A 13,900-nucleotide genomic window follows, 5' to 3' on the forward strand; every position below is an offset into this window, starting at 1 on the left:
ATACCCACAATAAGGCTTTCATGAAAAAAGGGGGTGAGCAAAAAGAAAAGAGGCTTTTCACGGTGCTGTGAAAAGTTCCATGATAGGCATGTGCAGGGACCTAGGCAGACAGAGGAAATAAGCTTAGCATTCTTAGCCAGCCAGATAATAATCCCAAGAGGGTTCTTGGAATTTTACCTATAAACTAGACAAGTGGTAGGAAATTGACAAATTCCTTGAAACACACAAGCTACCAAAGCTCACCCAAGAAAAAACAGAAAACCTGAATAGTCCTATATCTATGAAAATAATTGAATTCATAATTTAAATTTCTACAAAGAAAACTATTGGCTTTACTGGTCTACAAATCCACTTAAGACATAAGATCAATTCTACACAAATGGTTCCAGAAAACAGGAAATGAGAGAATGCTGATGTGGAAGAATCTCAAATTCTATATGCTGATTCTTTTTACGTAACACTTTGGAAAAAGTAAAGCTTATAGGTACAGAAAACAGATCAGTGGTTCCCTGGGGGTCGGGGTGGAGAGGGAGGTTAATTCCAAAGGAAGATGTGAAATTTCTTTGGGATAATTGAAACCTTTTTTAAATAAGCAACAAGTTTATTATCTTCTTTTTTAAAGATACATAGATCACACAAAACATTACATTAAAAAATATAAAAGATTCCTACATACCCCCACATCCCCCTCACCCCACTCCTCCCACCCACATCAACAACCTTTCATCATCGTGGCACATTCATTTCATCGTGGCACATTCATTGCATTTGGTGAATACATTTTGGAGCACTGCTGCACCACATGGATTATAGTTTACATTGTAGTTGACACTCGCCCCCAGTCCACCCAGTGGGCCATGGCAGGACATACAATGTCCAGTATCTGTCCCTGCAGTACCACCCAGGACAACTCCAAGTCCTGAAAATGCCCCCACATCATATCTCTTCTTCCTTCTCCCTACCCACAGTAGCTACCATGGCCACTTCCTCCCCATCAGTGCTACTGTTTCTTCCATTACTAATCACAATAGCTCCATAGTAGAATATCAGTAAGTCCACTCTAATCCATACTCTATTCCTCATCCTGTGGACCCTGGGATGGTGATGTCCACTCCACCTCTATATCAAGAGGGGGCTTAGATTCCACATGGATGAGTTAAGGCAACTTTTATCAGCTGTCTTCTCAACCCTGCCTTACTCCCCTCTCCCCTGTCTTCTGGGGCCACCAAATAAAGTACTCGTTCTCTGGTCTTTGTCTCAAGGTCAGTGGGAGTTCATTGTGTGTGTGTGTGTTTTAAAACGTATTTTTTATTTATTTTTAAAAGATACGTAGATCACACAAAATGTTACATTAAAAAAATAAGAGGTCCCCATACACCCCCCCAACCCTCCTACATCAACAGCCTCTTTCATCATCGTGGCACATTCACTGCACTTGGTGAATACATTTTGGGACACTGCTGCACCACATGGATCATAGTTCACATTGTAGTTTATACTCTCCCCCAGTACATTCAGTCGTTTATGGCAGGATATATAATGTCCTCCATCTGTCCCTCCAATATCACTCAAGACAACTCCAAGTCCCAAAAATGCCCCCACATCACACCTCTTCCTCCCTCTCCCTGCACTCAGCAACTCCTGTGGCCACTGTCTCCACATCAATGATATCATTTCTTTCTTTGTTAGAGCCACAATAATTCTAGAGTGGAATACCAGTAAGTCCACTCCAATCCATATTTTATTCCTCCACCCTATGGACCCTAGGATGGCGAAGTCCACTCCACCTCAAAACCAAGAGGGGGTCTTAGAACTCACATGGCTAATGGATGGGATTCTCCTGCTTGTAGTTGTAGACTCTCTCGGTTCCCTGGTGTGGTGGTTGACCATCCTCACCTCCCTGTTAGCTGACCTGGGAGAAACCTTCTTTATTCCTATCATGCCTGTACACATTTGTCAAAATTCACGTAATTGTACACTAAAAAGAGTGGTTAAATAAAATGTTCAATAAACCTGTCCTTTAAAAATTAGAAGAAATAGCAACTATTAAAGCCACAATGTAATGAGTCATTGGGAGATTTAAGTGATATGGAGTACAGGTATATGCTGGGACTCTCGCTGGAGGGGAAGATGGAAGTAATTTCAAAACAGGGGCCTTTTTGGAGCTGTGCTGTAAAGTGAAATTTATCAAAATCATATTTTGTGCAGTTTCCTCCTGAGATGTTATAAGCTCAGATTTAGATGTTAGAAAGGCCACCAAGGAGGGATGCAAACAGATGACAGGGATTCCCATGGAAAGTCAGTCGAGCAGTCTAGGAGAGAAGGAAAGAGAAACACACAACGGTGGGGTAGAATCAAAAAGGGAACGGTCTGTTTAATGATCATTTACATAAAGACGGTGGTTCTGAGGGGAGGGAAAGGGAAGGACTGGAGTAACATGAGACATCTTGGGGACATTGGAATTGTCCTGCATGACTTGCAATGACAGGTACAGGCCATTATACATTTTGTCAAAACCTATAAAATTATGCAAAATGTAAATTAGAGTGTAAACTAGTCTTTGGTTAGTACAATGCTTCAGTATGTGTTCATCAATCGTAATAAATGTACCACACTAATGAAAGATGTTGTTAATGGGGGGAAAGTGTGGGAGGGAAAAGGGGTGGGGTACATGGGAATCTCCTGTATTTTTGACATAACATTTATGTAATCTAAAGCTTCTTTAAAAATAAAAAATGGGAGCGGATGTGGCTCAACTGATAGAGCATCTGCCTACCATATAGGAGATCCAGAATTCGAACCCAGGGCCTCCTGGCCCGTGTGGCGAGCTGGCCCATGCGCAGTGCTGATGCATGCAAGGAGACCCGTGCCACGCAGGGGTGTCCCCCGTGTAGGGGAGCCCCCCACACAAGGAGTGCACCCTGCAAGGAGAGCCACTCTGTGCAAAAAGCACAGCCTGCCCAGGAGTGGCGCCACACACGCAGAGAGCTGACGCAGCAAGATGATGCAACGAAAAGAGACATAGATACCCGAGCCACCTGACAAGAATGCAAGCGGACACAGAAGAGCACACAATGAATGGACACAAGAGAGCAGACAAAGGGAAGGGGTTTGCTGGGAAGGGAAGAGAAATAAAAATAAATCTTTTTAAAAAAATAAAAATAAATGAAAAATAAAAAATAAATCAAAATCCTCCATGAACAATCATTTACATCAGGTGCCAGCAAACTATGGCCCGTGGGACAAATTTGGCATGCCAACCATTTTTTAAATAAAGGTTTATCGGAACAAAGCTACAGCCAGTCATTTATGTATTGTCTACAGTTGCTTTCACCTGCAGCACTGAATAGTTGTCACTGTGGCCTGCAAACCCTAAAATTCTACGTGGTCCTATGCAGAAAAAGTTTGCTGACCCCTAACCTCTGATTAATATCATTGTCAACAATGTCTTTGTTCTTTACCTGCTTTTCTGCTGGATTACTGAATAAGTTTCCATTTTTCATAAGCTGAGTGTCAAATGTATAATTTATAAGCATAATTTAGCTGTATAGTATGTAAAGGCTTCATAAAACTATGGCGGCTTGGGAAGACAGCTGTAAAAAATCAGTTGGTAAAGGTAAACAACCTTCTTTGGGCAGGTTCTTACCAATAGCATTAATTGAAACAATTGGTCAAATTTTTTTCAACTGCTCAATTATAAAAGGATTTGTTCTAATATAAATAAAACTTAAATTTGGGACTTTGGACCAAATTAAAACTTCTCCACTAAAATTAGATTTCATTATAAATGCAACTTGGGAGACTTTTACATAGGCAAGGTTTATGGTTTTAATGTTCCCTTTTTTGATCTATTAGGAAAAATTCCAAAATTACTGGGCAGCTCAAAAAGTTTAATGAATAGTTAACATATGGCTGGTCAAGACTGAACAAGAGTTAAAGTGTTTGTCACATTTGCTTCATGGATTTATGTATTTTAGATTTGTTGGCTTTTCAAACAACTCATTAGCATGCAACTCTAAAAACTGGCATTTCCCTATATACCCATTAAAACATTATCCCATGAACGTGACCAAAAATCATTGCCAAAATCATCTCATATCCAGATAGAAGGGCTTTCTCAAAAACTACCTGTGATCATTTGAAGCTTTATCTACCCCAGAAAAACACGTTCTTAAATTTAACTCAGTTTTATCCATGCAAACATGTTGCGAGTAGGAATGTTTGATGAGGTTTTTTCAGTTAAGGTTTGTGTGGCCCAACCCAGTCAGGATGTGTCTTAATCCTATTACTGGAGTCCTTCCTAAGCAGAGTGAATGCAGATGTGAGAGAGAAATGGACACAGGAAGAAGCTGAAATCAATGAAACGGGGAGGAGAAAGGGAGAGACCAAGAGACGCCGCCACGTGCTTTGCCATGTGGCAGAGGATCCAAGGACTGCTGATAGGCCAGCCCAGAACACTAGTCTTCAAGAAGGCATCGCCTTGAAGATGCTTTGACTTGTGTTGGAGATTTGGACCCGAAGGGTATCGGGAATGAAAGAAAAAGGGAGAGTGAAAGAAAGAAAGAACGAGAGAGCTGGATCAGGGGGTCTGCAAGTAGAGACGCATCAGACAACTTTGTTTACAAGGGGCTCTCTATATACCCCAGTCTACATGACAACAAGCAGAACATGCAGTTAACTACTAGCATTACTAAGGAACTCTAAGAACTCAAAAAATCTTATCTCAAGGAACAAAGTCTAAGTGTTCTATTTACTACAAAAGGTATGTGCTCATCTTCTCTTTCAGCCTTTAACAGCTTCATCCGGTTTGCTGGGAACTCTTATTTACTGCATTCCTTACGTTACAAGCATAGCCATGGAGACAGCAAGTCTCTCCTTGTGAGGCCAGTGTGCCTCAGTTTCCAACAGATTTGGACTTTCTTTTAGCCTCAGAACCGTAAGCTAATAAATTCCCAAAGTAGCAGTCCACCCATTTCACGGTATTTGTTTGAGCAACCTAGGAAACGAAAACAGTATCCCGTCTCAAATGTGGGAAAACTGTCTATCCCAGAGTTGGCCTGGAGATGTGATATCTTCCATGTTTATGTAATAATTCGTGGAGAAAAAAAAAAAAAAAGCCCTTTCATATAGAAGATGAAAAGAATGAGAAATTTAATTTTGCTCCTTAACGCCATAAGGTGGGGTCCACAGGAAATCATTCGTGATAGAGCGTCCCCATTCTCTGCCTCTGGGGAGTTTCCAGGACCGACAGCATACACTAGGATGCTGAAGGTCACATTTGTCTTTGGAGTCAGGGTCACTGAACTTGAGACACACTGCCTATCTGCTTTTTTTATCACCAGATACAGATTTGTGTTGTAGTATATAATCCACCCATACCCACAGAGTCAGACTCCTGCTTCCTGAAGCTTCCGACTTTCTGGGGCTTTGAAGACTCTCCGGGGGTGGCTGTCCTCACAGCTGGGGGCCTTGGGGTCTTGGGGAAGCGTGGAGACACTCTGACCCCCAGGTCAGTACCTGGACTCTTGATGACATCCTCCGCTCCACCACCCCTGGCTTCCTCTACCCCCTACTCTTCACTGGTTGTCCTCACAGTGCTACCTACGTCCTGCAACATCTGAAGTCGTATTTACTAGGGCTGTGTCCGTGGTTTTGGCTAAATCCTCACCCATGGTTCTCGCACTCAAGACCACTGCACCAGGTGAAAGGATGAGGCAGTGGTTGCGATCAGGGGTACCTGAATCAGTGATCCCCTTCTCTTCCCTGACCCAGGCACTGCCTGTGGAATCTGGCTGGGACCCTCTGCCCCCTTCATTGACATAGACTTGACTCGGAGTCTCAACAACTCATCACTGAGTGTAATAAGGACTCTCTGTCTCTACCTTCTACTGTGTTCTGGAAGACTTGGGCTCCTCAGCACTGGGGACCTTCTTGGCTTCCCCGCCCAGGATTTTTCCTTACATTGCCTATGATGACCGCATTTGATTTGGGACACTGTCACTGCACCCGAGATGCCACGTTCCTGACCTCTAGCGTGCTGATGTTCTGGAGTGTCTGGTTCACCTTCTTCCCGGTCTACCACGTACCAAAGGGAAGGTCATGGTGGCTGAGGAAATGTTCTCCACCTTGGCCTCCACTGTGGGGCTGTTAGGGTACATCTACGTTATTCGTCTAAGGCCTGATAGGAACACCCTGCAGTAGATGATGAAACAGGTTCCTGAGTTAATGAGCACCCAAGATTTATCATGGCTTTCAAATGAGTAACAGACTGTAAGTGCTGTGAGAGCTTCAAGAACTTCTGATACCTACTGCTTATACCGCAGGGACTCGACTCTGACTGGTCACCTAGAGTCAGGCCGGAGCCACAGGACAAGGGCCAACCTCTACAACCTCTACAAGAGCCGCAACTTTGGGGGCCCAGGCCACCGGCACTTTTGACCAACTAGCTTATGCTATCCTATGTGGTGAATTATATCGACAGGCTATTTTAATTTGGACACACAGATGTGAGCTAATCTATTCCTATTGTGAAACACTTTCATTGTAAATCTTTGCATGTTCCGCATTTGGTTGGATTTTGGGTTTTTTTTTTTTAACTTGCTTTTCACCTTCAACCTGCTTCCACATTCCGGTTTCAGTAAGGATTCTTCCTTTCCAACAATCTTCCGTGGTTATTTGGCCATATCCTTTGAAAAACAGCATTGCTTTACACCGCTTGACTTATTCACTACTTTGTGGGGTAGACGGGCAGCAAGCAGTGAAGTATGTCAGGGATGCTATGATGGGATGGCAAGAAAAAGGGGTACGTGGGGAAGACCCTGCTGTGAAGTATGACCCATTAGCAAAGATTCCTGGGAGGTGCTTCCCATGAATTATGCCGTTGTTTTAGGGGCAGGGTGGGGGGTAATTCCTGGTATAGGGAACAGCCACTGCAAAGGCCCCGAGGTGGCTGAAGAACTCAAGGAACAGCCAGGCAGCCAGTAAGGGGGAGCGCATGGGGGGTGACGGGCAGGGGTGCAGGGCCTTGTGGACTCCGGGGAGGGCTTTAGCTTTCACCCTGAGGAAGGTGGGAGCCATGGAGCACTCTTAGCAGAGGAGGGACGGGACCCAACTCAGATGTTCACAGGTGTCCTCTGGCCGCTGCGGGGTGAGGGTGGGAGCCGGGGGAGGTGGGTTTGTGGCGGGCTTCTTGCCCACCCGCTGGAGCGGTGCGAAGGGGCCTCCCAAACCTGGGACACGCCCTCCGTCACAGCAGCCCTGCCCCCGTGTCTGTCTGTCTGTCTGCTGGAGGGGCCGCAGAGGGGCCTCCTAAACCTGGGGCACGCCCTCCGTCACGGCAGCCCTGCCCCCGTGTCTGTCTGTCTGTCTGCTGGAGGGGCCGCAGAGGGGCCTCCTAAACCTGGACACGCCCTCCGTCACGGCAGCCCTGCCCCTGTGTCTGTCTGTCTGTCTGCTGGAGGGGCCGCAGAGGGGCATCCTAAACCTGGACACGCCCTCCGTCACGGCAGCCCTGCCCCTGTGTCTGTCTGTCCGTCTGCTGGAGGGGCCGCGGAGGGGCCTCCTAAACCTGGACACGCCCTCCGTCACGGCAGCCCTGTCCCCGTGTCTGTCTGTCTGTCTCCTGACTGGCTGTCCCGCGCCTGCCCACAGCGGAACGGGGCCGACTACTCCGTCTACGTCAACACGGCCCAGGAGTTCGACGGCTCCGATTCGGGCGCGCGGCCTGACGAGGCCGTCTCCTGGGGCAAGCTCCGGGTGGACGCGCAGCCGGTCAAGGTGAGGGCGAGGGCGGGGGCGGGGGCGGGGGCGGGGGGTTTCAGGCCGAGGCTGAGGGTAGCAGAGCTCACCAGGGCCCCCCGCAGGTCTACGCCGATGCCTCCCTGGTCTTCCCGCTGCTGGTGGCCGAGACCTTCGCCCAGAAGGTGGACGCCTTCACGCCGGAGAAGAACGAGGACTGAAGGGTGGCGGCGGCGGGCAGCTCTCGCCCTGCTCTATTTATTAGGTCGAAGCCCCTTCCTCTCCCCCTGCAGCCCCAGCGTCTCGGGAATAAATGGCCTGGCGCCCTCTGCGTCCTCTGCGTCCTCGGGCGTCCCTGGCTTCAGCCTGCGCCGCCCTCCGCCTCGTAGGTCTCTTCCCGCCAGCACTGGACGCTGCCCCCCATGGCGGTCAGCAGGCAGGGCTCGGAGGGGTGGAAGGCCAGCGACTGCACCACGCCGGGGCCCACGGGCAGGGCCAGCACCAGGGCGCCCTGGGGGCGAGCGGAGCCCCGTCAGGGCAGCTTCCCAGGCGCCCGCCCCAGCCCCCAGCCCTGCGCCAACACCACAGCACCAGTCCCGCCAGAACCAGCCCAGCCTTCCAGGGGCTCAGCCGAACACCTCAGGGGGCTGTCTTTCTCTCACCTCACTCCCATCGCTACACCCTGTTGGCTCTGCCTTTGGGACGCGTCCAGGGACTGGTTCTGTCCCCCTTGGCAGCTGCCACCTGCTCAGAGCCTGTCCTGACCTGCTCCCAGCTGTCCCGTCCCCCCACCGCCGCCCACCCCAGCCAGCCCTCTCTGCAGCCACAGGAGAAACGTCACGCGTTTCCTCATGGAAGCCGCGGTTCCTCTTTCTACCCAAAAGCACCCCTCTCCTACTTGGCAACTTCAGGTCCACAGGGCCCTCGTGAGGCAGACGGGACATTAGCGCCTCCCCCAGGTTCCCGGAGCGAGCAGGCCCTCCAGGCTCCAGGGTCCCTGAGCGGCCTCCACCCTCGAGGAGACTGACTGTCCCCACTGAGCCCGAGCACTGCCGTCTCCTCCCACCAGGCTCCCCTGCCCACGGAGCCGGCTCGGCCTGTGCCACCCTGACTCCCCATCAGATGGGCTCAAGGGCTGGGCACCCCGGGGCACTCAGACACAGCGCAGGTTTCCTCAACAACCACAGTCCCATGTGGCCTGAGGTCAGATCCCCCTCGGCTCTGCCCCGAGGGAGCTCCTGCTCCTCAGGCGGCTGAGGCCCTGCCTGATCTGGGGCCTGCCCATCTGGAGAACTCCTACAGCTGACCTGGTTATTCACAGCAGTTATTTCTAGAAAGTACCATGAACACCGAATTAGCCAGCTCTGAACCACGGCTCCTGGGGGAAACACACGGTTAGGTTCCTGCCGCCTCTGGCCACGTTTTCATCAACCAACCAGTAGATAACGTTACATACATGGTTGACTTCTTAACGTGGAATTTGCGACCAACAGCGCTATAACTCATCCTAAACAAAGCTAATACCCGTATTTTCTCTGTAAGATGCATCCCCGCCTTCTTGTGCTTAGAAATGCTAGACAGCACATCAGCACTGTGCTTGGGGGCCGTTTTAAATGGTGAACTCACCCACCCAAAGCAAAAAAAATATGAAAAACGTGGCACTAAACAGACTGCAAAAAGGACACCTGTTTAGAGTCTGAGAGCCAAAACCAGGAGGGCTCCCTTGTTCCACCTCAGCAGGGAACGTGGACGTTGCCACTCTGCCTGTCTGTGAACGACTGCCAAAGCCCCGTGAATACTGATTTTGGGGTTTCAAAGAAATCTTCACAAGTATGTGGATTTGCAAATGTGGAATCCACGAATCACAAGGACTGACGTGTCACCCCTCCCAGCCTTTGCACATGCTGTTCCCTTTGTCTGGAGCGTCCTCCCCACATGTCGTCTCAGTCACCCTTCAAGGCCCCAGCTGGAACATCCACTCCTTTGCAGGCCTGGCAGGGACCAGGATAAGGGCCTGTGGCGCCGGAGTGGAGAGGATGTGGGGGGGTAAGGTGGGAGCTCACCTCCACCAGGTCCCAGAAGAAGACTTTGCCGTCCTCGGAGCAGCTGACCACATGGGTGTCACGCTCGGTCAGGCAGCAGTCCAGCTTGTACTCCTGGTTCTTGTGGCCAGTGTACCTGCAGAAGGGCGGGGTCAGGGGGGCTTGGGCCTCCGGGCTGGGCTGGAGGGGGCAGACACCCACGAGCTGGAGGACTCACTCGCCCAGCAACTCCCCCGTGTCTTTGTCTAGAAGACGCAACGTGGAGTCCAGGCTGGACACCAAGGTGCACTGGCCGTCCCGGCTGAAGCAGACGCAGGTGATGGCGCCTGGTGGGGGAGGGGAGGCAGATGAGACTGGGTCTTCCCCCTTTCTGCCTCTGTCTACCCCCTGCCCACCTCCCCCCTCGTCCCACTCACTGCCCACGTAGTCTGAGAAGAGCTGCCCCATCCTCAGGTCATAGCGCCTCACCCGGCCATCCACGGAACTTCAGGAAACAGCGGCCCCAGTGCCTTCAGCCCTGGGTGTCCCTGCCCCCCAACTCCCTACCTGGGCCAAGAAGAAAAGGCTGGCCTATTCTTCTGTGCACACTTAACTGCCGCCCTGGGGGTCCCATGTAGGGCAGGCCAAGGAAAATCCTTGGTCACGGTCATGGTGTTGAAATGAATTGAATTCCCTAGAATTCTGAGGTCCATGAATGAATAAAAACTGAGAGGTCAGCAGGCGCCAGAACTTGCAGGACCTCTTAAGGAAAGTAGACTTCAACCTCTATGAAGAGGCAGCTGTGATTCCCAGGGGCTCCTGGGGAGGGGGGGAGGTTGAGATCCTGGCCTCACTCACCCTGTAAGGACCTCGTGGTCTGACACCTTCACACTAGATATGCCGTCCCTGGCCTCATCTAGAGTCTGCACCAGCTCATGCTTCCAAGAGCAGCAGTCCCTGGTTCCCTCTGTCTAGGCCCCGGGCTCGCTGCACTGTGTTCGCTTTCTGGGAAACGGGACCTGCCGCTTAGAGCGGGTGGGACTTTGCAGGACTGAGATACAGGAAGGGCTCCTGGGGCATGTAAAGGCAAGAACAGGCAGGGGCGATGAAAACCTTCTGGAGAACCGCAAGGGCAGAGCTTGGTGAGTGCCTGCCAGGGGGAAAAGGGGAAGGTTTGTCCTTGTCACCATCCATGGGTCAATGTGGGTCCCTTCGGCCACCCCCGCTCCGGCGACAGTCTTTCCGTTTGCATTCACTCCGGCTTGGCCCCGGAATTTGCGCACGACCTGTCCCGACGCCACGTCCCACAGCACCACGGCCTTGTCCCCGCCGCCGGAGCAGAGATTGCTGTTGTCAAAGGAGCTGGCAGGGCGGGCACGGCAGGTCAGCGTCGACCTCCGATCCCCGCCCCAGCGCCCCGAAGCGGGCCCGGCCCCCGGCTCACCCGGCCGCGTCCAGCACCTCGTAGCCGTGGCCGCTGTACGTCCGCAGCAGCGTCCCTCGCAGCGGGTTCCACAGCTTCAGGGTCTTGTCGCGGCCGCACGTCAGGCAGTAATTGCCATCCACTGGGGAGCACCAGGCGGGGGTTACTGGGCCGCCGACCTCAGGCGGCGGGGACCGAGGGCCCAGAAGGAAGAGGCGGCCGCTCACCATTAAAGCGCACGGCGCGCACCGCCCCCTGCCCGCACTCCAGCGTCCTCAGCCGTTTCTGCGGCAGCTCGGGGGCCCGCGGCTTTGGCTCAGGGAAAGCCATGGCTCCGACAGCCCTTCCCGCCGCCTTAAATCCGACGATCCCGCGGCTTCTGCTCCGGGAACCACGCTCGGGTGTAACCTTAGTATTGTCCCCCGCGGTCTACTTCCTGTTTCCCAATTTCCGGTTCAAGTTTCGACTTTTTGGAGCTCGCAGTGGGAATACTGAAGCCCGCTTCCAGAGTTTCCCCCTAATTCCCGTTTCCCGGGAGCGGTTCTGGCCTCTTCCCACGCTCCGACTTCTGGCTGGGGGGCGTCCTGGCCCCCGCCGCGAGGACCGGAAGTGGAGGCCTGCGGTGTCACGGTGAAAGCCCCCCTTCCCGTCCACGCCGGAAGTGGCCGCTGCACGGCGGCGGAGGCGCGAGCCGGCCTTGCCCTCGCTATGTCCGCGAACAGCATGTCGGACCCGCGGAGGCCGAACAAAGTGCTGAGGTGAGGACCCCAGCGGCCTGGCCACGGGCTCGGAGAGTGGGCTGGGCGGGACGCGGGCGGCCCTGACCCTGGAGCCTGCCGCAGGTACAAGCCCCCGCCGAGCGAGTCCAACCCGGCCCTGGACGACCCGACCCCGGACTACATGAACCTTCTCGGCATGATCTTCAGCATGTGCGGCCTCATGCTCAAGGTGGGCGCGCGGCGCCTTCCAGGGCGGAGCTCGGCCTGAGCCGGAGGCCGGGGGGCGGCTTCGCGGGGGGGCCGGGCCTGGGCCCGGGCGGGGGCGGGGCCAGCCTGAGAGCCGGGGCAGGGGGCGGGGCGGCAGGGGGCGGTCCCGTGGGCGAGGGAGCTGGCGCGTGGAGGGTTTGAACTTGGCCAGGGGTGGGGCCAGAGTAAGGGGGACCCGGAAAGCCGGAGCGAAAGGGGAACCCAGAGGGCGGGGCCAGGGTGGGTAAGTGGGAGGTGGGTGTGAGCCTGGGGCCAGACTTTGAAGTAGGTTGGAGGAGCAGGTGGATAAGGGCGAGCTCCTTCAGGTCAATGTCGAGGGCCAGTGTTCCCAGGCCCGAGGGGGAATGTGGTGGGGCAACAGACATAGGCTAGGAATAGGAGCAGAAACGGGGTACCTGGGGTAAGCTCTGAGGGGGTGGGACTTGGAGAACTGGACAGGGCCTAAGCTGTGCCATCTGGAATGAGGAGGTTGGAACCGGTTTCGGGGAATGTGGGATTGGGCCTAAGGCTTGCTGGGCTCACTGAGCCGCCACACACTCATCTAATCCACCCACCACCTACCCCTCCCCAGCTGAAGTGGTGTGCTTGGGTGGCCGTCTACTGCTCCTTCATCAGCTTTGCCAACTCCCGCAGCTCGGAGGACACCAAGCAGATGATGAGCAGCTTCATGTGAGGCGGGGCCTAGAAAGGGAGGGCCCCCTCAATCTCGGGGCCCGCTAACTCCTCTCTCCCGTCTCAGGCTGTCCATCTCTGCCGTGGTGATGTCCTATCTGCAGAACCCTCAGCCCATGACGCCCCCCTGGTGATGCTGGGCCAGAGGGCTTGTATCCTGGACCCCCTTTCAACACCTCCCCCCAGGCCTGGCCCGCGGCTGCTCAGCGTCCTGCGCTCAGTAGCGTCAGCTACTGCCCTGGGCTCCCCTAGCTGAGGTGGCCTCAGGGGCCCGAGCCAGGGGAGGGAGCCTGGCCCTTGGCCCGGGCCCCACTTGTGCCAAGGCCTAGGGGAAAGCTTCAGAGGCTAACCCCTTGCCGCTGCCTCCTCCACCCTGCCTGCTGCCAAAGGAAAAATCCACATTTCAGGCACTTCTGCCTATTTTCTTATTGAAACGGTTAATAATAAAGTTTTTGATTTTGACTCTCCTCTGTGACCTGTGTCTCTTCCGGTGTACTGGGGCTACGCCTTCCAGTGAGGAAAGATTTCCAGGACCTCCACTGTCAGACCTGGGATGGGGCCCCGGTAGAAACTTCTGGTGGGTCATTTATTTCGCCAGTCTCCGGCCTGCAGTCAGGTGCCTGGGAGAGGACAGTAGCTTCTGCCCTGGGGCAACACAGCTGAAGGCACTGCTCACCTGAAGACGCCTCCTGTTCCCAGCACTTCAAAGGCAATTTATTTACCCAGCTCCCCCAGGTTCCACAGGACAGGGCGGGCACCCAACAAGCCCTGCTTCCAGCCAACCTGGGACCCTTCAAGGTAGATGGGACATCCCAGGAGCATGTGCACCCGCACACACAGGCAATCCAGACTTGGGGTACTCCGAGACCCCACACAGGAGCTGGACTCTTTGGTCAAATCAGGGGCTCAAGAGCGGGGCACACTCAGAGCTGCCCGATGCCCCCGGGCCTTGCGCCCACAGGGGCACAGCAGGTCCCAGGGACACGCCAAGCCGCCCCCGCAGTTAATGATTGGCCAGGCCGGGTCCAGGTCCCAGCTACCACCGGGCCGGGACACCCCCC

The 13,900-nt window shown here is 53.5% G+C and overlaps 2 protein-coding genes across 3 annotated transcripts; one reads left to right on the forward strand and one right to left on the reverse strand.

The window, feature by feature from the left end:
• Positions 1-580: 580 nt before the first annotated feature.
• On the reverse strand, positions 581-11,771 carry LOC101423078 (WD repeat domain-containing protein 83). The gene is made up of 8 exons (XM_004450248.5): positions 11,409-11,771; positions 11,203-11,323; positions 10,946-11,120; positions 10,617-10,723; positions 10,196-10,263; positions 9,997-10,105; positions 9,801-9,915; positions 581-8,248 (listed from the first exon to the last, which is right to left on the reverse strand). Exons 1-8 carry the CDS (start codon positions 11,509-11,511, stop codon positions 8,099-8,101), a joined length of 948 nt encoding a protein of 315 aa, XP_004450305.1. The 5' UTR covers positions 11,512-11,771; the 3' UTR covers positions 581-8,098.
• Positions 11,772-11,801: 30 nt separating this feature from the next.
• On the forward strand, positions 11,802-13,306 carry LOC101424089 (PAT complex subunit Asterix). Of its 2 annotated transcripts, XM_004450251.5 has the most exons (4): positions 11,802-11,939; positions 12,024-12,129; positions 12,739-12,836; positions 12,907-13,306. In XM_004450251.5, exons 1-4 carry the CDS (start codon positions 11,890-11,892, stop codon positions 12,971-12,973), a joined length of 321 nt encoding a protein of 106 aa, XP_004450308.1. In that variant the 5' UTR covers positions 11,802-11,889; the 3' UTR covers positions 12,974-13,306. The 2 variants fall into 2 exon arrangements, with proteins under 2 accessions (XP_004450308.1, XP_058146497.1); XM_058290514.1 differs by lacking the exon at positions 12,739-12,836.
• Positions 13,307-13,900: the final 594 nt, after the last annotated feature.

The sequence above is a fragment of the Dasypus novemcinctus genome, chromosome 30, assembly GCF_030445035.2.
Source record: "Dasypus novemcinctus isolate mDasNov1 chromosome 30, mDasNov1.1.hap2, whole genome shotgun sequence".
Taxonomy (NCBI): domain Eukaryota; kingdom Metazoa; phylum Chordata; class Mammalia; order Cingulata; family Dasypodidae; genus Dasypus; species Dasypus novemcinctus.